This window comes from Choloepus didactylus, chromosome 15, assembly GCF_015220235.1.
Source record: "Choloepus didactylus isolate mChoDid1 chromosome 15, mChoDid1.pri, whole genome shotgun sequence".
Classification (NCBI taxonomy): domain Eukaryota; kingdom Metazoa; phylum Chordata; class Mammalia; order Pilosa; family Megalonychidae; genus Choloepus; species Choloepus didactylus.
The window spans coordinates 41,091,577-41,115,706 of NC_051321.1; the positions used below are offsets into that span (position 1 = coordinate 41,091,577).

Genomic DNA, 24,130 nt, shown 5'->3' on the forward strand with positions numbered 1-24,130 from the left:
CAGGAAATACTAAAGGGAGCACTACAGACAGATAGGAAAAGACAGGAGTGAGAAGTTTGGAACACAATTTTGGGTGATGGTAGCACACCAATGTATGTACACTGAACAAAGATGACTCTGAGTATGGTTGAAAGAGGAAGGTTAGGAGCATGTGGGACACCAGAAGGAAAGAGGGAAGATAAATACTGGAATTGTATAACTCAGTGAAACTTAGAGTGTTCAACAATTGTGATAAAATGTACAAATATGTTTTCTTCGTGAGGGAGAACAAATGAATGTCAACCTTGCAAGGTGTTAAAAATAGGGAGGTATTGGGGGAAAAACACAATCAATGTAAACTAGAGACTATAATTAATAGAAACATTGTATTATACTTCCTTTAATGTAACAAAGGCAATATACCAAGGCTAAATGTATATAAGAGGGGGGCATAAGGGAACAGTATGGGACCCTTGGCATTGGTAATGTTGTCTGACTATTCTACTTCAGTTTAATGTAATTTTTCTTTTGTTGCTTCCTAGCTGTCATGCTTTTTTTCGCTTTTTTTCTCTCTTTTTTCTTTTTCTTTTGTCTCTCTACCTTCTTTGACTCTTCTTCCTCCTTTGTGGAAGAAATGGAAATTCCTCATATAGATAGTGGTGAGGGTGGTGAATACATAAATATGTGACTATACAGGGAACCATCGATTGTTTACTTAGGATGGAATGTATGGTGTGTGAACAAAACCATCTTAAAAAAATGGGTTGATGAAGAAACCTTGAGGGCACTATATTGAGTGAAATAAGCCAGACACATAAGGACACATATTGCAGCGTCTCACTGATAGGAACTAAATATAATATGTAAACTCATAGACATGAAATATAGGTCACCAGGATATAGAACGAGCCTAACGAGTGGGGAGCAGTTGCTTATTATGAGCAAAATGTTCAACTAGGGTGAACTTAAATGTTTGGAAATGAACAGAGGTGATGGTAGCACATTGTGGGAATAACTAACAGTACTGAATGGTCGTGAATGGGGTAGAAAGGGGAAGCTCAGAGTCACGTATGTCACCAGAAGGAAAGTTGGAGGTTAAAAGATGGGAATGTATAAAACTGAACCTTGTGGTTGGCAATGTCCTGATTAACTGTACAAATATTAGAAATCTCTTTCATGAACCAGAACAAATGTATGATAGTATAACTAAACGTTAATAATAGAGGGGCATATAGGGAAAAAATATACCTATTGCCAGCTATATACTACAGTTAGTAGTATTTTAACATTCTTTCATCAACAGTAACAAATGTACTATACCAATACATGAGTCAACAATGGAGGGGAGCTGGTTAGGGATATGGGAGAATTTGAATTCCTTTTTTGTCTACTTCTTTTCTGGAATAATGAAAATGTTCTAAAAATTGGAAAAAATTAATTGTGTTGATGGATGCACAGCTGTATGATGGTACTGGGAGCAACTGATTGTACGCTTTGGATCCATGGGTGAACAATCACAATAATATATATATGATATATATATATATATATATATATATATATATATATATATATATCATTTATAATAGCAACAAAACTAGGATGTGCAAGACCTTTACAAAGGATATTATAAAAATTTATTGAAATTCATTAAGGAAGAGCTAAATAAATGAAGAGATATATCTATCATGTTCAAGTATGAAAGGACTCAATATCCTCAAGATAGCAATTCTCCTCAAATTGTTCTAAAATTGAATGCAAATCTAATCAAAATCCCAAAGTGGTTTTCAAGGAATTTGAGACTCTGATTCCAAAATTTATATGGAAGAGCAAAATCTCAAGAAAAGCAAAGATGAAGAAAGTGAGAAATTTGAACTACCAGATATAAAAATTTATTAAAGCTGTATTTTAATTAAGATGGTATGATACTGGATATATAAATCAAACACTGGAAGGAAGTGAAGTCCAGAAACAGACTCATGAATGTATGGAAGCTTAATATGATACTTCTGCCCACTTCCAAAAAGAGGGAGTACTTGATAAATGGTGTTAGGGCAATTTGTTATCCATATGAGGGAAAAAAAGAAAGGAAATTGAATACCCCAAAATCAAGTCCAGAAGGATTAAAGACTTAAATATAAAAGTCAAAACTTTAAACTTTGGTTTAAAGACTATCTTTATGATTTGGGGGCAAGTGAGAATTTCTTAAACACACACAAACTCCAGAAAAAAAGAGTTATAAATTCAACTATATTAAAATTGAGACTTCTTTTCATGGGGAAGGTTAACAAACAAACTACAAACATGGACAAGATATTTTTAACACACGTAACTGACAAAGTATTAGTATACAGAATATAAAGAACTCCTACAAATCAATAGGAAAAAGCAAACAAGCCAATAGAAAAATTGGCAAATGACATGAATAGGCATTTTACCATAGAGGAAATACAAATAGACCATAAACATGAAAAGATACTCAACTTAATTTGCTATTTTAAAAACCACAGACTAAGGCCTCTTTGAGATACCATTTTACACATAGATTATTGGAAAAATTCAGATGACACTGCCAGATGAGAGCAGCGATCAACAAAAAATCCTACATATTGCTGGTCTGCATATACAGTACAACAATCTCTTTAAAAAGCAAGTTGGCATTACCATGTAAAATGAACATTCACCTTCCCTATGACTCAACAATTCCACTCCTAGGTACTCCATTCCTGCAGTGTTTTTCAAACCTTGGGTCACAACTCTTCAGTGAGTTCTGTAATCCATTTACTGAGTCACAATAGTATTTTTTTCAACACTGGAGAGATGAATATTGTTTCATTTTTTTATGAACCTTTTGTTTTCATTTATGTGAGCGTATTCACTGGTGGAAGGCATCAACTGCATTTATTATTATGAGTAGTGGTCAAAAAAGTTTCAAAGCCACTCATACTAAATTCTTGCACAAATGTACCAGGACAATGTGTAAGAATGTTCATAATACCATTTTTCATAATAACAAAAAATTGGAAATGACCCAAATGTCCAGTAGGATTGTAAATTTTTGGTATATTCCCACAATGCAAGACTGTAAAGTAATGAAAATGCCTGCATGAGTCATAACGTTTCCTTAAGCAAAAAAAGATGACAAAGACCTACATTTTTATAAAGCACAAAAACAAGCAAAACTGAACAGTATATTCTTTAGGCATAGACACATGGCAAGGGAATGATAAATACAAATTAATAAATGAAATCATAAAAATTGGAGATATATTTGGCAAGGGTAGGAGATGGAGAAGCATTAATTGTTCCAACCCAGTTCTTGAAGGACTTGGGTTGGCACAACCCCAAAACCAAAGAATACGCTAGGCATAGGGTCAGACATGAGTTTTATTATGACTTATGAACAGGAGAAGATTTTTCCTGGTGGCAGCCATTTGGGAAGTCAGCTCTCCACAAAGGCAGGAGTGCAGGGGGCAGCTTATAGGTGTTTAAGACAAAAATATCCCATAGTGTATGAGAACAGAGTTTCAGCAGGGTCTCATGACACAGGGCTCTTGAGATTTGTTATAAACATGGGAGGGGAATTCCAATTCTTTACAAGATAAATGGTTTACGATACCATCTGTACATTCTTTCCTCCTTCAGGAGGTCTGTTTACCTTTAACTCCTGTCCCACTCATGTAGGCAGCTACATGCAGCGACTTACTCTCAGCATGGAGGGAGCCCTGACCCTGGGTCTCCACAGTAATAATACACACAAAGATATTGGTAGTGTTCTAGTGTTAGGTGGGTTCATAGGTATTCATTTTATTAATACACAACAAATTTATACTAAATATATTATTTTGTACATAAATAATTACATATTTATATGCTTAAATATAAAGCGCAGTTCTCTCTTGCGGCACAGTAGTGACTCACACTCCCATGCAAAAACTGGATTTCCTGAAAAGCAGGCTAAGAAGCACAGGGGGGAAATGGTGTCAGCTTCCAAAGGTCAACATGTATCATTTTGTCTAAGTATACCTCCTTTTCAAATTCGCCTCTTTTTGAAGCAAATCTATCATTTGGGGAATGATTATATATCATTACCTTAAGTGTCTAAATTAATTATTTTTCTTGGGTTTGTCGGTCACAGAAAAAAAATTAAACTCAGAAAAATTTTTTTTGGGCGGCGTGTTTGCCGAGGATATCCAAACTACAGCCACGACCCATACAATACTGATCTACGCATGGGCCTGCTAGTCGGTCCTGAGCTAATAATTGTGGAAAGAGTAATAAATCAGAGCCATGCCTCCTAAGTATTAATTTAGAATTGGAATAAACTTTCATTGCTATCCTAATTTCCTTTAAATTATCTTGGGGCAGCTCATCCAAACTTTTCATCAAGTGAAGAGCAATTCATTACTTTCTGAGATGTGGCCTACAGGAAACAACAAAAATGCAGTTGCGGGGGAAAGAAAGATGTAGAAAAGAAAATGCAAAACCTTTCGAGAGAAAGGGATTGTAGAAGTTGAAAAAATGGAAATTTTCCACACTAAAACTTCCAAAAGAATATATAAGATCCCTAGGTCGCGGCAATACTTTCAAATGCTCTTTTTTCAGTGTAATCATAGTAAAGAACTTCAACTCAGAAAGTTCATGCATTAAAAAAGACAATAAACACGGTCTTTAAGGTTCAGTAAAATCCACCGCAAAGACGGCGGTGGATAGAAAACCCCGTTCGCCCCGCCACTGCGTCTCGCTTCACATTTCCCACAACCCCCTCTGCGAGGCACTGGTCCCTTGAAATCCGCCCGGCCGGTCTGCGGTCACTGCGCACGCGCAAGCTCGACGTCAACGTGCACTTCAGGGCTCGCTGGAGCTGGCTGGAGAGGTTGTGCCAGCTTCCGCTGCCGCGTCGCTTCAGGGCTCGGGAGCGAGTTCGCGCTGCCTTGGCCGCTGCTGGGTAGCCCAGGGGCGCGGGGCCGGGCAGGGGGCGCGTGGCGGCGCAGCCATGGGACTGCAGCGGGGCCGGAGACAGCAGGGAACCGAGAGACCCAGGCCCTGAGCGCGTCTTCTCCCGAGGGCCTCGCCCTCTTGCTCGCGGGGCCGGGGCTTCTGCTACTGTTGCTGGCGCTGGTGCTGGTGGCGGCGGCAGCGGCAGCGGCGGCGGCGACCAAGATCATGTTGGGCCGCCGCTGCGCCGGCGGGGGCGCGGCCTGCTCGGGCGTGGCAGCTGAGGCTGTGGAGCCTGCTGCTCGCGAGTTGTTCGAGGCTTGCCGCAACGGGGACGTGGAGCGAGTCAAGAGATTGGTGACGCCCGAGAAGGTGAACAGCCGTGACACGGCAGGCAGGAAGTCCACCCCGCTCCACTTCGCAGCAGGTAACCGAAGCCAGCGTTTTCTAGCTCGCTCGGGATACCACCTGCATCTCTGCGCGGGGCTCCGGGCTCGCAGGCCATGAAACCAAACACAGGGCTTTTCTGCTCCCGGCCTTTTCTCCTAAGGACTCCGGTCCCGGAGAGCTCACTCTTGTCGAATGAGCATTGAGGAGATTGGGGGTAGAAGACGAGCGTATCGCACTCACTGGAAGTTTTTTTGGTTTTGTGTTTTTGCTTTGTTTAGTTTTACAATATAAGTGCTTGTACCGACTTCCGGTCTTCCTACCCTAAAAGGCCCTACACTCAAGAAAGAGTAGGAGTAGTAGACCTGTGATTTGAAAGGCAAGTTGTCTCCAAAAGCTATCGTTTTTCTGATAAGTTCCAGTATGATTTATCAATTCTCTGGGTTAAAAGTCTTAAGGACCTTTGTAAATGCAAGGATGTAATTTAGGGACAGTATCTATTGGCCATTGACACATTGGTGTTCATTGCTTTATCAGAATAGCCAATTATTAGCAAGGTTCTGGAGAGACTGGAACTGAAAACAGGCAAGATTTGGGGACTTGAGATCTAATTTAGGCTGGGTGGAGGTGTCTCTACCACGCACACACAAGTTGGGGTGGAAAGTAGTAAGTTGAGAGGAAAGATGGTGCAGGCACTTGAGATTGAGTCTCGAGTTTAGTTTGGGACTAACTGTGCCCCATTCTGAGATTTAGGTCGTTTAAATTACTTTCTTTTAATATTTATTAGGTTCACTTTACATCTAAGCATATTAAATTTAATTGAAGAATTTAAAAGAACCAGAGTGGGGACACTCCGCTTATTTCCATATAGCATTTATACATTTCACTTTGAGGAAATATTGTGACTATCTCTAACCCCAAGTGAGCTGAGTGTGATTAAAAGTGGGAGTAGGTTCTCATACTACTGATAATCCTGGGTTTTTCTGTGTGTTTTTTGTTGTTTGTTTGTTTTGGTTTCCTGTATTACATGATTGCTTAAGATGATATTTTTAAAAAACAGAAGCATACGTTTTTAAGCAATCTAATTCTTTTGGGTCACAGACATTGCTTTTACACTTTGTACCAGTTGAAGCTTTGTTTACTTTAACCTGGTCCCATTTTAAAATGTAAATAATAACAGGGGGTATGCTTTCTTGATCAGTTGCACCTTTGTTGGATTCCCATTGTGGGGCCTCTGAGGAAAGATTTGGTGGACTGTTGGTGGTAGATTAGAAACAGCTGGTGGGCAATGGAAAGGAAAGGAAGAAAAGTCCTCAAGTCAAATCTCACCTCTTTAGTCATTGTGCCTGAAATTTTGGTGGTTACTGCTGCCTTAGCTCAGCTGATTTAAATTGTCCTATTTGATCATGTAATCAACGTTTAAACAAATGATTTGGCAAACTCACAACCAACTGATACATAATCCAAAGAATAATGTTACTTGGATTCTGTTCACTTGATCTATTGGATAAAAATAACCAAGGAAGATTTTAGTTGCTTCCTTTCAAGAGTTCGTGTGTTGAAAAGTTCGTATCTGAAAATAGTATTTAGAGGTTTAAGGTTATGGGATTAGCGTCTTCATTGACTCTGTCCCCCACCCCACCCCCAGTTCTTTCCCAACATTTCAAGGCACCTTTTACATAGATTTCATGTTGTTTGTTCAGACTGAAATGTAAAACTTAGTATTTAAGAACCTTTAGAACCAACCCATCACCACAATTGACCCAAATTATCAGGTACAGGTTATAAGATTAATGAAATAAAAATTGATAAGGGATCTACACATTCAACCAGAAGTGTTAAAAGTCCTGCATTTAAGCCCAGGTATATGAGATTTTTTTAAAAAATCAGCTTTGTAAATTCATTCTAAATTATTAGATTGATTGAGAACCTGTTTTCTTAATTTTTAAATAAGTGCATCCAGCTGCATTTTTTCATACTGTACCAAAAATACCTTTTATAATCTTGTTGATAATTATCACTTATGTCAATGTGCAAGCAGTTTCTTGTGTTTGTACATACAAAGTATGCTGTGAAAAAAAATAGTCTTTAAATTTTTAGTCATTTAAAATTTGGAGGTTTTCTTGGGGGGATATGTTTTTGGTTGTTTTGCTTTGATTTCCCAAGGAACATTAGGAATGTGAGATTTTTGCAGACCACATAAAATGAATCACTATAGAAAAACAGTTTAGAAAAATGTGGTCTGTTTTTTTCATCCAGAATGTTCAGTTTAGTTAAAAGAATGATCAGTTGCCAGCCTCAAGGAAGTTATGTTCTATTAATGAAAAAGGTAATCAACATAAAACTTAACAGGAATTTTTCCTCCATTAGGTGTTTTTTGTTATTGAACTAGATTACACCCTTTTCTTCTAGATAAGGGGGATTTAAGAAGTCATTTCTTCTGAGAAAAATTAATCTGAAAATTGTTTCCTCTTCCCCACCCCACCCCATTCCACCTACACACACCAGTTAAGAGTAATTTCTTTTTTAATACATCGCAAAACTTGTCGTGGCAAGTTGATAGTAGGGAACCTGCAGCTCTAATGTTGCTAAAAGCAATAGCATCTTAAATTCTTGACACTGTAATCTAGAAAACAACAAATTTCACTGAAGGAAACTGCTTCTCTGTACTTATTTCTGAAAAATGAAGAACCGATAACAGAAACTTTGGGAGAAAGTCATCTTGGTGTCCATTAGCAAAGGAAAGAAATACATAGCATGCCCTAGAATTTTAGAACTCAGGAAGGGGGGATGGTAAGAATTACACAACTTGAGAATCTTAAATATTCTTTGGGTGGTGGAGAAAGATATTATTCAGTAGAGAAAAATGTAAAATCTTATATTAGGTTCAAGGAGTTCAGGGATGTTGATGGTGGAAAAAGATGATATATATGATACATTATGGAGAAAAACAAGTTGAAAAAGAACTTGGATTGTGGAGTTCTAGCTAAATAAGGTAACACTTCAGGGCTGTATTTATAGTATGCCACTCAGGTCATGGGAAGTAACTCCATGTACATTGGACCTGTCAGGCTAAACTTAGATTATTATATTCAATTGTATGAATTGGATATGAGGGAATTTTATTCAGAGGAGGGAAGAGAAATTAGAACATTTGAAATTTGTTATACAAGCAACAGATATGAAAATTAGAGTTGCTTATTCTGGAGATAAAAGAAGATTAAGGTTAGACCATGTTACTGTACTCACATATGTGGGAGACTTCATATAAAGGAGTAAGTGGATGGGATTTGTGTGGCTTCTGCACGAACTAGGAACAGTAGGTAGAAGGTTTTCAGGAATCAGACTGCCTTTAATAATCTGTTCAGCCAAGGAGCTGGCTGGAGATATCCAAGGTATAGCTGATTTGGCATCTTTCAGAGAACTTATAGAATGGATTTCTGCATAGGGTGGGAGAAACCAGCAGGTGAGAATTTCACTGGTTCAAGAAAGTGGAATGATTCCCCTAGTGATGTAATTGAAGGTTTTGACAACTCAGCTAGTCAAGGTAAAACAGCTTTTGTTTTGATTGTCATTCATATCCTTTCCCAGAATGGTGGTGTTGAAAACCTCCAGTAATCTTTCAATTGTATTTCATTCTTTTGGCTGTAAGCCAACATCATAAATATGTAAGGTGCACATAATGTATCCACATTCCCTACCTAGGACTACAATTATAGATTATTGTTTCCAGGTTTGGTTTTTGCTATAGGACATAATTAAATCTTCCATCAGCAGAAACCCCTAATATTAAATAAAGACCTGTGTATTCAGGGCCACCTAAAAGAGAATTTTTCTTTCATCATTTTATCAAGACTTGAGCTAAATCTTTTTTATTAGCCTTTGTTGGACCTAGAGGTAGGCAGTTGACTTCAATACTAACTAGGTTTGGAGGACTCATTCCAATACTTCTCCATTCAGATTGTCAGCATTACGTTACCATAGAGGCCATGGTGTTTTCCTTTGCAAGTTTCTCTTAGTCTGTCCAGACAGTGTATTTTTCCCAGATTGTGAGGGACAAAGCCTTATCCCCCAGATTCCTCATTCTAAACAAGTGTATGTGGAAAACACCTTTTCTGGGAGTTAGTAAACTAAATTTAATAGTAAATAAGAAGTGTAAAATGATGTCTCTCAGAAAAATCTGTTGATAAGAGTCCCTGGCTATATAAGTCAAAGTTGAAAGCTGCTTGATTATATGTTCCCATTTTTCAGACCACAGGATATTTCTCTTTCATGGCATTAGTTGACATTTTCTGTTTCTGAAATCCCTATGTAACACCAGCTTATCTTTAGATTGGGTCTTCGGTGGTCCCTTTCATGTTTGGACCTTAAAAGAGGGGAGGGAGTAGCATTCAGTGGAACTCCCTGAGTCTAAGTTGATTTCTGTGTAGGATTTCAACTGCCTTACAACTTTTTGGAAGCCATTCAGAAATGAAAGCATGTTTCCAGTATACTGCAAAATATGATACTGTTAACAGTAGTCATGATTGTCAAGACAGTTCCTGGGACTGTTGAAATTAGTGGCACCTAGATGTTAATGGAACTTGACAAGAGGGAAATTAAATGGCTTTTCTCAGTGGTCACGAATTGACAACTCCATATTCTCTCTGAGGGTCCTTTGCTTAGTGACTTACTCCAACAACGACCTATTCCAACAAAGCATTAGACATTCATTAAACAAATACTTATCACACCGTCCTATATGCCAGACAGAAGTGAAAAAGACACGATGCTTGCCATTAAGTAACAAAGTTTATTGATCAGCAAATCTACCTTCCTAAAAAGCTGTTTCCTTTGGTGCTTTATAGTAAATTCAAATTTAGTGTTTGATTTCATCAAGATTTTCACATGTAGAGCAGTTTTGAAGATGGATGGTATTCCATAATTATAATGGAAGATTTGTGTGTCCTGCTTAGCTGTGATACTAACTTTAGGCTACTGATTCCTTTGTAAAGAGATCCTTAGGATATGGAGATTGGCATTGAATAAAAGAACACGCCTATTCATGTTCTCCCTGTCCATTGAGAACATGATCAGAATGTACTCTGCAAAGCTACTTTTCTCCAAGAAATGGGTACTTAACAGAAGAGCCTTGAACTATTGAGACCATAAGAATAGGGATTTCATCAGGGATTAGCCCTCAGGGTTTGGGAAGCGTCTTAAGTTTAAATGTTTCACCAAACTCTCAACAATGGGATACTTTAAATTTTAAATAGCTGCCTACTGGCCCCCTCCATATAATTTCTTTAGTGCCAAGAAGTGGCATTCAAAATCTCAGATTCTTCATCTACTGTCTCTACAGCAGTGTGACCTCTATTCTCATATGATAATCTTGATAATATGACTTTGAAAACCTGATCTCTGCTGTGAGTCTCCAGAGCAGTCTCAGACATTTTAATGGCCAAGGGAACCATGTTGATAAAAACTCACTGAAGTAGAGGTCATTTGTGTCTTAGACTGTGGGTAACTATATAGGTACAATAACTTGACCTATTCTACCCATATCTCCCCCTCAGCTAAATTCTCAATTTCAGTATTTAATCATAAAAGTCAGCATTGAATCCATCTCTACAGTTACACACCTCTCTTCTCTTCCCAGTGATACTTTGACAAAAGGTTACACTTGATCTTTCTTCAGCTAGATCACTGACCGTGTAGAACAAACATCTTCCTAGGTAACACTCTTGTGACAACTAGATGTTCTGTTTCTGGGCTATTTCTGTGCCCAATTCACTCTCCTTTTTGGTCGAGTTAGCTTGTGAGTCACTATTTTGATTACTTCAGCTGTGCTAATTACCACTGATAGGGATGTATCTTCTAAAAGTACTTGGGTACATTGAGTAACTTTGCAAAGGAAGATGTACCTTTACTCATTTGTCTTTATTCTGATTCTTTTTCTCTTACTCTCCAATTTAAGGAGTCCTAAAAGCATTTCCTCATAGGGGCTTCTTGCTTCCTGTGGGCAGTAATATGGAAGACTCAAGTCCTGATGTAGTGATAATAGGTTTGGCCTTTCCTTCCTTGATATTTTCCTACTTGGTTTCTGCAGTGCCATTCTTTCTTAGTTTTACTTCTCAGGCTTCTTTTCTTGTGCCATGATGTATTAATTCAGCAAATATTTATCAACAGATTGCTATGTGAAGGACACTGGGGAAGTAATGATGAACTAAGATAGACATGGCTACTGTCCTTTATAAAACATAAGTGTCCAGGAGATAAGTAAAGATTAGTTACAAATTTTGATAAGTGCCAGGGGATACTGCTGTGAACAACAGAGACAAAAATTTCTGCTTTTATAAAATGGAGTTTATTTTCTGCTGGGATGTGAGGAGAGAGACTAAATAGCAAAATGTTAAGATAGAAAATAATGTGGTTGGGCTGAATGGACTGCTTTAGAGAGGATGCTCAGGGATGGCCTCTTTAAGCTGGTGACATTTAAACAGACTAGACTTTGAGTAGAGGTTTGAGTTAAAAGAGCAGGAGACAAGCATTCTAAGCAGAAGGGCAACATGTACCAAGTCCCTGAAGCATTTTTGGCATAGTTGATGAATTGAAGGAAATCTAGATCCTCCTTGGGAGAGGAAAGAGTGGTATGAAATGAGTGCTAGAGAAGTAGGATAGGGCAAGTTCATGCAGAAGCTTTGTCAGCCACAGCTGTGTGAGTTTTATTCTAAGAATTTCAGTGGAAACCAATAACTTATTTTAACAGGGGTATAATATTGTTTTTAAAAGATCATTGGGGACAAAAGTAGACATGAGAGGCCCGCTTTGGAGACTTTTGCAGTAGTCCAGGCTGGAGGTACTGGTGATTGGATTAGGAGTTTGAAATGCCTTTGAAATATGCAGGTGAAGATCTGTCAAGTAACAGTCTGGAATTCATCCTGGGAGAAGTCTAGCCTGGAGATTTAAATTTGGGGATTGTGTATCTAGATGACATCTAAAGCCATAGGTGTAGAGGAGATCACTTAAGAAGGGAAAAAGTGGGTAGAGAACTGAGTCTTGAGAAATTCCAACATTTTAGAAATCTGATAGAGGAAGCACAAAGCCCCTGCAAGGTATGACATGTCCAAAACTTAAACTCCTCATCTTCTCCCACAAATCTGTTTCATCTACAGCCTTCCCCATCTTGGTTGATGGCACCTCCACCGCACCATTACTCAGGCCACAAACCTTGGGATCATCTGTAACTTCTTTCTCTCCTTCCCCCTCTCCTCCCTTACTCCCTCCCACTCTCCTCTTTCTCTCACCCCACCTGTCTAGTCCATCAGGAAGCTGTTGACTCGGTCTTCAAAGTATCCAGAATCCACTACTAATTATTCCAACTACTGCCACCTCATCCAAGATGTAATTTCTCACCTACTTCTGCCATTAACCCCCTATGGCCCAGTATCAACATAGCAGCCAGAGGTTACTTTTCAAATGTAAGTCATATCATGTCACTCATCAGTGCAGCAATTCTCCATTTTCCTCAGAGTAAAAACGCCGAAGTTCTTACAGTGGCCCTCAAGCCTTTCTATATGGTCCTTGCTACTTCTGACTTCATCTCCTACTCTACCCCTTTCTCGCTCTCATCCAGCTATTCTTGTCTCCTTCTTGTTGGCCAGTAAGGCTAACACCCTCATTTTCTTCATATCTTTGATCAAATGTCTTCATCTCAACAAGGCTTACGGTGACTGCCCTGTTTAATATTGCTACCCATCCCCTTCCCACACTGGACACCCTGATCACTCATTATTCTGTTCTTCTTTTTCTGATAACATTCTAACATACTAACTTTTTATATTTATTGCTCATCTCCCCCATTCCCATAGAAAAGAAATGCCTCAAAGGCTGGGATTTGCTGTTTGTTTTTTCAGTCACCCAGAAAAGTCTCTAGAACATAGTAGACATTTATTGATCATTTGTTAAATGAATGAATGAGACAGGAGGAAAACCAGGAAAGTGGTGTGTCCTGGAAACTTGGAGAGAGTGTTTTAGGAAGAATGGAGTAAACCAGGAGAGTGAGGTGTCAAGGAATCTTGGCAAAGAGTGTTTCAGGAAGGAGGGAGTAGTCAATTGTTGAATATTACTGAGAGTTCTAATCAAATGACAGAAATTTGCACTTTGGTTTGGCAGTGTATAGATTGTAGGTGACCTTCATGAAAGCATTTTAAAGGAAGAAGTCAGATTGAATTCGGGAGAAGAGTGAATGGGACATAAAGAATTGGGGACAACTCTTAGAGATTTGATTATGCAGGAGAGCAGAGAAATAAGAATGTTCTGGGAGAATATTTTTAGGGCATGTTTACTATTAGGAATGATCTAGTAGAGGGAGAGATTGATGATGGATGGGGATGTGGGAGGAGCAGTAACAAGAGGATCAAGGACATTTCAGAGAAAGTGTAAAAGGTCTACAGTGTGCAAGGTATGAAAGGATTGGTCCTTGATAGAATGTACACTTTCAACAAAGCAGGTAGAAAATTAATACTCTCTGGTCAGTCTCATTCCTCTTCATACACAGCTTCAAGTATCATCTTTATGGTGATGACTTCACAACTGTTTCCAGCCTAGACTGGTTTCCTGAGTTGCAGGATCCACAAAACCTTCTACTTAATGGACATTTGTCCCACAGACATCACAAACTAAACATTTACACAAACAAATTTTCTTATTCAATAAAAACTCCTAGTTTATTCTCTATCTCAGAAATCTGATAGTCATCCTCAGCTCTTCTCTCTTTTTCCAAATTAAAGAAGTCAACAGTTTCTGTTGATTTTCCTCTTCTAACGCTCTCTTTAGTTACTCCTGGCAGCATTGTGTGCAGTGTCAAAAGATTGGAAACAGCTGTCTGTGAGAAAGGGCACTGGTTCAACTATGGTGCTTCTAACCAGTAAAATACTATCCAGCCATGAACGAGATTGAGGAGAATTCTATGTACTTGAAATGATTTCTAAGAAATTATTACATTTTAAAAAAAGAAATATTAGGTAATTTCTTGTACATTCATAAAATAACTTTGGAAATATATGCAAGAAAACTAATCAGAAGAAAGGGGACTGGGAGGCTCAGAACAGGGGTAGAAGAAAGACTACACAGTACACCCTTTTTACCAACCATATGAATATTACCTATCTTATTCACATGAGCTGTGTGACTATAAACTATCCATTTTGGTTGTCATCATTTCTCATATGGACTCCATTCATTTCTCATATCTAAACTCTTAAGGATGTATCTACCGTCCTTTTCTCCCTAGTCAATTCATTTATCCACACTATTTCCAGGGTGATCTTTCTGAAAAAGCAAATACAGTGGAGTCACTGCTCTAAACAAATCCTTCATTGGCTACTGATATGTTGTAATGATATTTTTCAAACCTTCTAAGAGGTACCTCAGACATAGAGGAGTATCTACTTTTGGGTATTTGTGAAGGGGAGGAGGATTCAACCAGAATAGTTTTTATTTGAATTGATTTAATAGAGTTAATTTGCAACTCTGTGAATGCCAACTATGTGTGACGCACTGGATATTTAGCAGTTTTGAACATGCGATATGTTGGAATCTTATATACAATTTCATTGAAATCTGCTGCCTGAAAACAGTGGAAAACACTGGTTTAAGGGACAAAGCTTAGATGCCTTAGCATGACATACAAGATTCTTCCTGATTTGACATGAGCCTATCTTGGCATTCTGTTTGCTATTATAAGTTATTTGTGCTTTAATTCCTCTTTGCCTATGTGTATTTTGTTTCCTCCACTTGGACTTGAATGCCCTTCCCTTGCTCAGTTCCTCCCCACAACCTCTCTCCTCATTCACTTAATAATCCCTTTTTTCTCACCTCTCTACTCATTTGCTTAATAATCCCTTATGCTGTAAACTCAGCTCAGGTGTCACCTGTGTAATCTCTTCTCTGATAGTCCTTCTCATTCTCTGCTTACCCCCAATTTCAATGTTAACCTTCTTTGAGCTCTAGAGGTACTTTATATAAACCTCTATTATAGCAGTTACAGTGTATTGAAATTACTGGCTTTTACCCATTTATCCACATCTTAGAGTGCCAGCCCTTTGTAAGTAGGGAGAAAAAAAGATACAAAGATATTCATCTTTGTATCCACAGAGTCCAAAGCAATATTAAAACATAACTAACAATAACAACAATAACAGAAAAAAACCGTTAACTCTTCAAAGGTCTTTATCTGCAATCAGGCCAGCCCCAGACATCATCAAGCTTGGAAAGACCATACCTTTGCTCTCTTTCCACCCCCACTCAAGTTTTAAAAGAACTACATCAAGGCTTGGTGGTTTTAAGAATATTCTGGTGAGATGTTGGATGAGTAAGGTAGTCCTTTTCCCTTTCTCCAACACACACATACACCTCCCCCATCTGCTTTAACATGTGCCTGAAAACCTTTTCATTTCACAATTAGCTGTAAAAAGATTTTAAGTGCTAATATCTGGACATGGTAAGAGATTAAAACTTGTTGGTACTAAAGTTTAATTTGTAAACCAGTATACATGATTTATCAGAATTTCTTTTTGTTTTGTTTGATATTGGGGAGAGGGCAATTGCAGCAGAACTGTGGGACATGTCCTCCTACCTGCAAAGAAGTTGTTCCTGCTCTGCAAGTGACAAAATACAGCCTCCTTTGAAGACTTCTCAGTTTTGTCTAGGTCACCTCTTTCTATTCACATAGACAGATATAAGCTATAAGAAAATCTTTTTTGTTGTTGCTATTTCACAGTCTCCTCAGTTTATCAGAATATATTACATGATAGATATGGAAAGGGATTCTAGCAAGAGTTAGCTTTGTCATTTAAGTTACATATTTTGAACATCTGAAAATGTATGCACACTTGATATGCAGAACTCTGTACAATATTTGCAATTAGAAATGCTATGTAGAGTGGAAACATTCGAACTTCAGGCTTTCGGTCACTTATATCATAATCTTTCTCTGAAGTTAGTACCACCCGAGGAATTAGAAACCGTTTGGCTTTCTCATTAAAATTATTCGGTGATACATTTCAGATCACCTTTTCATAAGTGAATTTGAATTGTCGAACCTTTGTTTTAATTTTTCATCCAGAAACATTTTAGTATGGCTTATACTTAATGATTCTAATTTGATATATATATATATATGTTTTTTGGAGAACTTAACTGTGGATAATTTTTCTTCTAGGTTTTGGGAGGAAAGATGTAGTTGAATATTTGCTACAGAACGGTGCTAATGTCCAAGCACGTGATGATGGGGGACTTATTCCTCTTCATAATGCATGCTCTTTTGGTCATGCTGAAGTAGTCAATCTCCTTTTGCGACATGGTGCAGACCCAAATGCTCGTGATAATTGGAATTATACTCCCCTCCATGAAGCTGCAATTAAAGGAAAGATTGATGTTTGTATCGGTAAGACTACTTACTTTCCAGTATTTTCCTGAAATAGTTTGTAACTAATCTGAATCTAGGTTGAATTCATTTGTTAATGTGATCAAATTCTGCCAGGCTGAATTTAAACATTTAAGGATAGTTCATGATTTATTTAATCTAACCATTACTTACTAAGTGTCTTTTTTAGTGTATGGCACTGAGCTTAATTTCTTTGGAAAAGAGAGTACAAAGTTCCTAATCTCTAGAAACTTGCATTCTCTTGGGAGATAGGACACACAAATAACCAGGTAAAATCGTCATGGAAATGAGCAAGGAATGTTAAGAAGATAAGTACGAGTCCAGCCAAGTATCAGGAAGATATTTCCTGAATCTTTCCAGGAAATAGTGGAGGACAGTTGAAAAGGTAGGTAGGAATTACTTGATAAAGGGCTTTGAATTCTAAGTCAAGGAACTTGGTTTTAGTTATGTAGAAAAATTAAAAATTAAATTTAATAAATTTTTTAAAAACCATAGGACTGTACAACACAGTGAACCCTAATGTAAAATATGGACTATAGTTAATAGTATAGTTACAATATTCTTTCATATTTGTAGCAATGTTACCACACTAATTCAAGATGTTGTAGGAGGGAGTATATGGGAACATTTTTTCTGCATAATTTTTCTGTAAACTTACAACTTTTAATAAGAAATATTATTATGTAGGCAGTGTGGAGTCTTGAAGATTTTTAGTAGGAAAAAAGTGATGAGAGTAGTATGTTTTAGAAAGAGTAATCTGGAAGAGGGCTCTGTAGGATGGATGGCCTCAGGGACACTAATCAGGAAGTTGTGGAATAGCCCAGGTGAGAAATGATAAGGTTGTACAAGGATAGAAATAGCAGAATTTGAAGGAAAAACTAGCAGTCCTTTAGAATTCTCAGGATTTGCCTGACATGTTGATCACCATGCCAGAAAATTACCTGTGAGAAGGCTATTTGTTTACATTAACAAACTCTTTACTTTTGTAGACCCAGTGGAATAGGGGATTTTGAATTCATTGCTGCCTTAGCTCTCTTATTCCCTGGTGCAAAAACAACTGAAATCTTTGAAACAACTAGAAAGCTAGCTCTGTGTAACAAGTGCAGAGGCTCGAAGCAGTTCTAAATTACACATCCCCCCATCTAAAAATCCCAAATTGCTATTCAAATCAGTTTAATTTAAATTAGATTGTTTTTAAAGACATAGAACCAGATTCCTAGATAGCTCTGTCCATTTCTCCTTTCCTTTGTATTGCTTTGTATTGCTACTGACCCCTGCTCAAATCTCCTCTTTGTATCATGTAACCCTTTCCTGGTACCTCAGAGTCCTAGACATATAAATAATTAGTTAAATAATGTAGGGTTTTCTAAATATAGTTGTAGATTTTACTGTCCAATATAGTAGCTACTAGTCACATACGGCTGTTGAACACTTGTAACGTGGCTAGTCCCAATTGAGATGTGCTATAAGGGTAAAATACATACAAGATTTCTGAGACTTAGTATGAAAAAAAAGATGTGAAATATCATACTAATAATATTGTATTGATTGAGATATAAGTATTAGAGTGACAATTTTGATATATTGGACTAATTTAAATTGTGTTAATTTCACCTTTTTATTTTTTTTAATGAAGCTACTAGGAAATTAGAAATTACATATGTGGATCATATTTATGGCTCAGATATTTCTGTTGGACAGCACAGTTAGAGATAGAAGTAGAGTGGAATTTACATTAACCCTTTCCAGGAACAGGAGCTGAGCTTTCCTTTCTGCGTGTATTTGTCTTCCTTCAGCACTTTATTTATAGAGTGTGTTAGAACATCTTTATATAATTAATAACAGTAGCCCAGAACTTCTCTTTTTATGTGCTTTGGATTATAATGTAACAGTTTTGATTTGGGGTTTGTTAGACCTACAGAGAAAATTTGGTTTTTACCTCAAAATTCAATGTAATTAACCTAAAAAAAAAAACCAGTACTCAGCAGGTAACCCTCATTCATGTATCTCTGTGTTAAGATTTTTCCAAAGAAAAACTGTCCTGGTAAGGAGAAATTTTATAACCTTGGTTTGAGTGTACCACCTACTCTACTTCTCAGACTAGTTTATTTTGCTGTTAAAGTGCAGTGTAAGTATTATATGGTGTCAATAATGGGCAAAGCTGAGCAATCTCCTGTTGATTAATTTAGTCCATACTCCTGAAGAATGGGGAGATAATGACTGACGTCCTTAGAGAAGTTATTGAAAACCTAAGGAACCTATTAAGTTTTGTTTGTGGTGGCGGCAGTATTCTTTTGGAATGTGATAGAACGAAAAAACAAACTTTCAACTTGCCTCTTCTTTCCTTATACATTTTTATCTGTCTTTAGTCACTTACCACCAACTTGATAAAATGGCAAAGGAAAAACTGGCATTGAATGTGAAGAAAATATTTAATGTGTCTATTACATACATTAAATAAGAGAATATCTGAAATATTTTTAGCTTTAAAATATAACATTTATCATATTATTAGGATATGAAGGATCTTGAAACAACTTGAGACTTTTTCTGGACCAGAATTTTTGAGAAAATGATTTGCTAAAATCACATTGCTAAGATTACCATTTTAAAAGGTGGTGTTGCTCTTTTTCAGTACTCTTACAGCATGGAGCAGAGCCAACCATCAGAAATACAGATGGAAGGACAGCATTAGATTTAGCAGACCCGTCTGCCAAAGCAGTGCTGACTGGTAAGTCTGTGTACCCTCTTTGGTAATTCTAGGAAGAACATAAAGAACAAGGTCCTAGGTAAATAATCCTTCTCCTGCAGTTGATAACCTCAACTAGATTTTTAAAATAATGTCAGTTCAGTTGCTGTTCTTTTCCACATCTGAACAATTGACATTTGATTCTTGTCTAAGAAAGGTAACTCTTTATTTTTCTTTTAAAGTTGGTGTTTAGATTAATCATTGCTGCCTTATTGGGAGGAGGGACTGATAAATAATTGCCCATTACAATCATGTACTCAGGATATTTTTTAAATTTCCCTGAATTTTTCAGATAACTTATTTTTCCCCTTTGTATTCAGTTTTCTTTAATGTATTTTAATCATTTTTAATAGAATACTTTCAAAAAGTACTAACCCCATTCCCTTGCTTTTTTTAAACACAAGATTCTGGGCACACCCATTTCAGTACCATGAAAAGTATCAGTTATTGTACTCTGCTGTAACATATGCATGTCTGTGAAACTTCTTAAGATGTATAAGGCTGTTAGTCCCTCTGTTCATTTTAAACTGGCAAGAATTTTTAACTTGTATCTATTTCACAGTATTCTCCCTTGTTAGTGTGCTTTACTGTTAAGCAGCTCTCTGCCATATAACGTACTGGATTTTTATCTACTATGTGATGACCATTGGTTTCATGTCTAATCTAATAGGCAGGAACCTGAGGGATCCTCCTATGAGTAAAGAACAAGAGCTTTTGTGCTTGAACTTTGTGACTTTTTTCCTGGCATTGTTGGAAACTTGAGAGTAGTCCACCAAAGACTTACAGAAAAGTGAGCTATTATTGTAACTGTCAATTCAATGTTCATTTTGTCCTCACTATTCCATGATTTTTTCTTTAAAAAGGAAAAATGGGGGCTCAAAAGAAGGCACGCCCTAGCAATCAGTACACAATTCACATTGCAGGCAGTGGTTTGGATTTGGTTTCAGCAACACAATAAAAACTATCGTTATATTAAATTAGGTAAATTTAAACCTTATTGACTTTGTCATTTTCTGTGTATTCATTTGTGAGTAGAAAACCTATAAAAAAGTTTAATCCTACTTTATGTATGTATTTAAAGTAGTCTCTTAATAATGCTAAATCTTAATGTTTAAAAATCTTTTGGGCTCAACATCAGATCAAGATGGTGGAGTGAGAAGCTTCAGGGTTCTCTACCCCACAGAAGCTTTCAACAACCAGTAAGAATTGGCAGAAACATCTTTCTCAGGGCTCCTGAAAACAGTTAAAGGACTACAGTAACAGAGTGAGCACCGAATCAAGGAAAAGGCTGCTTAAAAGTGGCAGGACACTTACTACATGTGATTATTTAAATGTAAATTTGTTATAATAAAATACAAATTTTTAATTCAGTTCCTCATTCACACACTAGCTACATTTCAAGTGCTTAATAGCCGCATGTAGCTAGTGGCTACCATGCTGAACCGTACGGATACAGAATATCCCCATCATCGCAAAAAGTTCTCTTGGTCAGGCTGGGCTGTAGGATCTATCTTTTGTAACTCTCAAGCATAGAAAATTCCTGAGGACAGTCCTTATCCTCTCTCCAGTTGGCATTGCCCTACGTTTTCTCTCCCCAGTTCTCTTTCCCACCTCGTCTGACCCCTGCCATTGTAGTACTGGGATAATTATGCACCTGGGAAATAAGTCAGAGTTTCCTTCTTAAGTATACCCCAAAACTTTGTGAGCCAGTTCTTTGGGGTCCCTCTCCCAGGGTTTTTGGTGAAGGGAACCATTTGAATACACCCGAAGGAATAAGGGGAGAGGAAAGTCTATCTCCAAGTAACAATCATAGCATTCCTCCAGGCCTTTTTATAGAAATACAGGGGGTGGGGGTAGTGTAGAGGGGTCCTTGGGCCATTTCTGAAGTGGCTCTCTGCAAAACTGCAGGAAGGTGGCTGAAACTACAACCTTAAGTACTCTGAAATTACTGTACCAGCCACTTATCTGTTCTCAATTCTATCCCCACCCTGCTATGCTCTCCTCTGTATTGCAAAGAGCTGGAAGCTTGCAAACTACATTTCATTAGATTTTGCCAGTGAGTAGCACTGGTGGAAGTTTAGAAGGTGGGAGGAAGAGAGGAGCCTTTTTCTTTTCTTCAGAAGTCACAGAAACACTACTGCAGTAGCAAAAGCAATGAGGCAGGTACAAGCTTCTGGGTTACTGCTCCAGAGATAGTGGTGGTCTCAGGCATTCCATTGGCCGCAGCGGTGTGGTACTCATGAACTCTAGCTCTGGCAGTGACAGCAACAGCAGCAGGTGACATCAGACTTCCAGACTGCAGCATCAGCATGAGTGTGAGCTCCTGGCTTCCTACAGTGTAGTTGTGGTTCTGATGCCAGTGGCGGCAATAGCAGGTGCTTTAATAGACTTAGCAGCACAAGGAACACAGGCTCTGGATAGTACCATTTTCCCTTTTGCTCCTCCAATCTAAGAGTAGAAGTGACTTTCTACAATTAGAAATCCCTGGGTAACCTCCTCTGCATTTTGTTCCTCTAGCCTTTCTAACACTTTTGCATCCAATCTCTTGTATTAAATTCCATCTTTAAAATATTAGAATGGTTCCTGTTTTCCCTGGAATGTGAGAGGAAGTGATATGTGCTGCTTCCAGAGCAAAGCCTTTTAAGAAGCACATCATTCTCTCTTCCCCTTTTCCTTGGCTAGAGACCGTAGAACTACAAAGCAGAAGGAGCCTAGATCCCCAAATCCCCTCATCCATCAATCTGACACTGATCCTAGACTAAGTAAATAAGAAACAAACTTCTGTTGCATTTGGGGGGAAAAAAGTAGTAGGATCTCGTGGTGCCCTGACTGGCCTCTTCCCTACCCTTCAACAGCTCAGCATGGAACTGGCCTGCCCTCCCAGTGCAGGTTTCTGGTCCTGGTTCTGGAAGGAGCAGAGAAACCCTAGAGCATATATTGGGAGCATGTAGTCAGGTGGTAGCCTAAGGGACTTGCTATCCCAGAACTTGTCTTGAGGCTACCCTACAGAACATTAGGGGAGAGCAGTCAAATAATACTGCCTGGGGCAAGAGACTGCTGGCTGTAGCACTTGAAGTGCAGTGCCTGAGACCATGAGGAAACTATTCCTAGGGAAGAGAGGATATTCCTATTCACGTAAGTGGGAGAATTCCTCAGGCCACATGTACATGTCTAAGATAAGACAATGCATGTACAGAAAGGACCAGAACTGTCCTACACTTTGACCTGAAGCTATCCTGAGAGCATGGATATCCTAAAGTTTATCCTGAGAGCATGGATAAGCTCTGAAAGAGAGCACTTGCATAGTCTGCAAAGACTGGGAAAGGTGTTTGCTTTTTCATCCTTTTTATTGTTGTTAGCTCCTGTCATTCAAGAAAAACTCTGTCATAACACTAGCTGGATACAATATGAAGGAACAGATGCCTCAGAGTCTAAATTCTAGCAATAACACGTTAAAGTATCAAAATGACTAGGTTTCCATAAACGATTAAAAAAGATACAAAGAAACAATGGCCCTGGCAAAGGAGATGATTGAAGCATTAGAAACCTTCAGTGAGGAGGTCCAGACCTGAGACATCCAAAGACTTTTAAAAAGGGTCCTAAATATGCTTAAAGAATTAAAGGGAAACATGGACAGAGGATTAATGGAAATCAGGAAAATGATAGATGAACAGGAGAGTATCAAGAGAAAGATGGAAATTATGAAAAGGAGCAAATCAGAGTAAAGACCACAGTAACAGAAATCAAAAATACCCTGAATGGAGAGGTCCACCTGCAGATTGGAGCTGGCAGAAGAAAGAATCAATGAAATTGAAGATAAGACCATTGAAATCAAAAAGAAGAAAGAGTGAAGAAAAATGAACAGAGAGCCATGAGGTCCCTGTGGGACACCATTAGGTGTCCCAGTATATACATTGTGAAAATCCCAGAAGGAGGAAGAGCAGAGAGAATATTTAAAAATGAATAAATAAGGAGGTGATGTCATTAACATGGCAACATTAACAACTACTGAAAACTACTCTCCAGAAATTCAGTGGAAAAAAAGGACAATTATGAATTGTTTGAAACTGTGGAGGAGGATATAGACTGAAGAAGGACCCTGCAAATGCTGAGTTGAAGAAAGAGGAGAAATATCAGGTAGGAATCTTCCATCCCAGACCACCCAGTCCTCTCCCCTTCCCCTCACTTGGTCTCAGTGTGGGAAAGGCACAGAACCAGCAGACGGGACCCCTCCCACCAGGGACACAGTCTATAAAATCTCTCACTGCAGTGAAACGTACCCCCGCTGTTTAAAGACCCTGGGGACAGGGGAAGACATTTCAATGCCCAGATCAGTGAGGAACAAAGAGACTGAGAAAATGTGGACAGAGACTGAGTTTCTAACCCTGGGTCTGAAAGCCCTCCTCCTACCCTTGAGGGAAGCAGCAGCCAGAGGCTGTTTCCTTGCATTGGGACAGCTAGAGTTCTGGGTCAACTGAAGGAGTACTGTGACACAGGTGGAGCCCCACATCGAGCCAGCTTTTGGCCGACAAAGTGAGAGCATAGGAATCTCACAGTTTCAGTTCAACTGTGTAAACGTAGCCTGTGCTCAGGGGCAAAGCAGCCTCTGAGGACAGTTAAGTTACTGAACAGTGCCATCTGCTGGACAG

General features: G+C 38.3%; 1 protein-coding gene across 2 annotated transcripts in view; it reads left to right on the forward strand.

The window, feature by feature from the left end:
• The first annotated feature begins 4,837 nt into the window (after window positions 1-4,837).
• Window positions 4,838-24,130, forward strand: part of TNKS2 (tankyrase 2) — a 71,725-nt gene continuing 52,432 nt past the window's right edge. For both annotated transcript variants that reach the window (XM_037804261.1, XM_037804262.1), the window contains exons 1-3: window positions 4,838-5,344; window positions 16,508-16,732; window positions 19,368-19,463. In XM_037804261.1, the coding sequence (XP_037660189.1) occupies window positions 5,146-5,344; window positions 16,508-16,732; window positions 19,368-19,463 (520 nt within the window). In that variant the 5' untranslated portion in view covers window positions 4,838-5,145. The remainder of the gene's footprint in view (window positions 5,345-16,507; window positions 16,733-19,367; window positions 19,464-24,130) is intronic.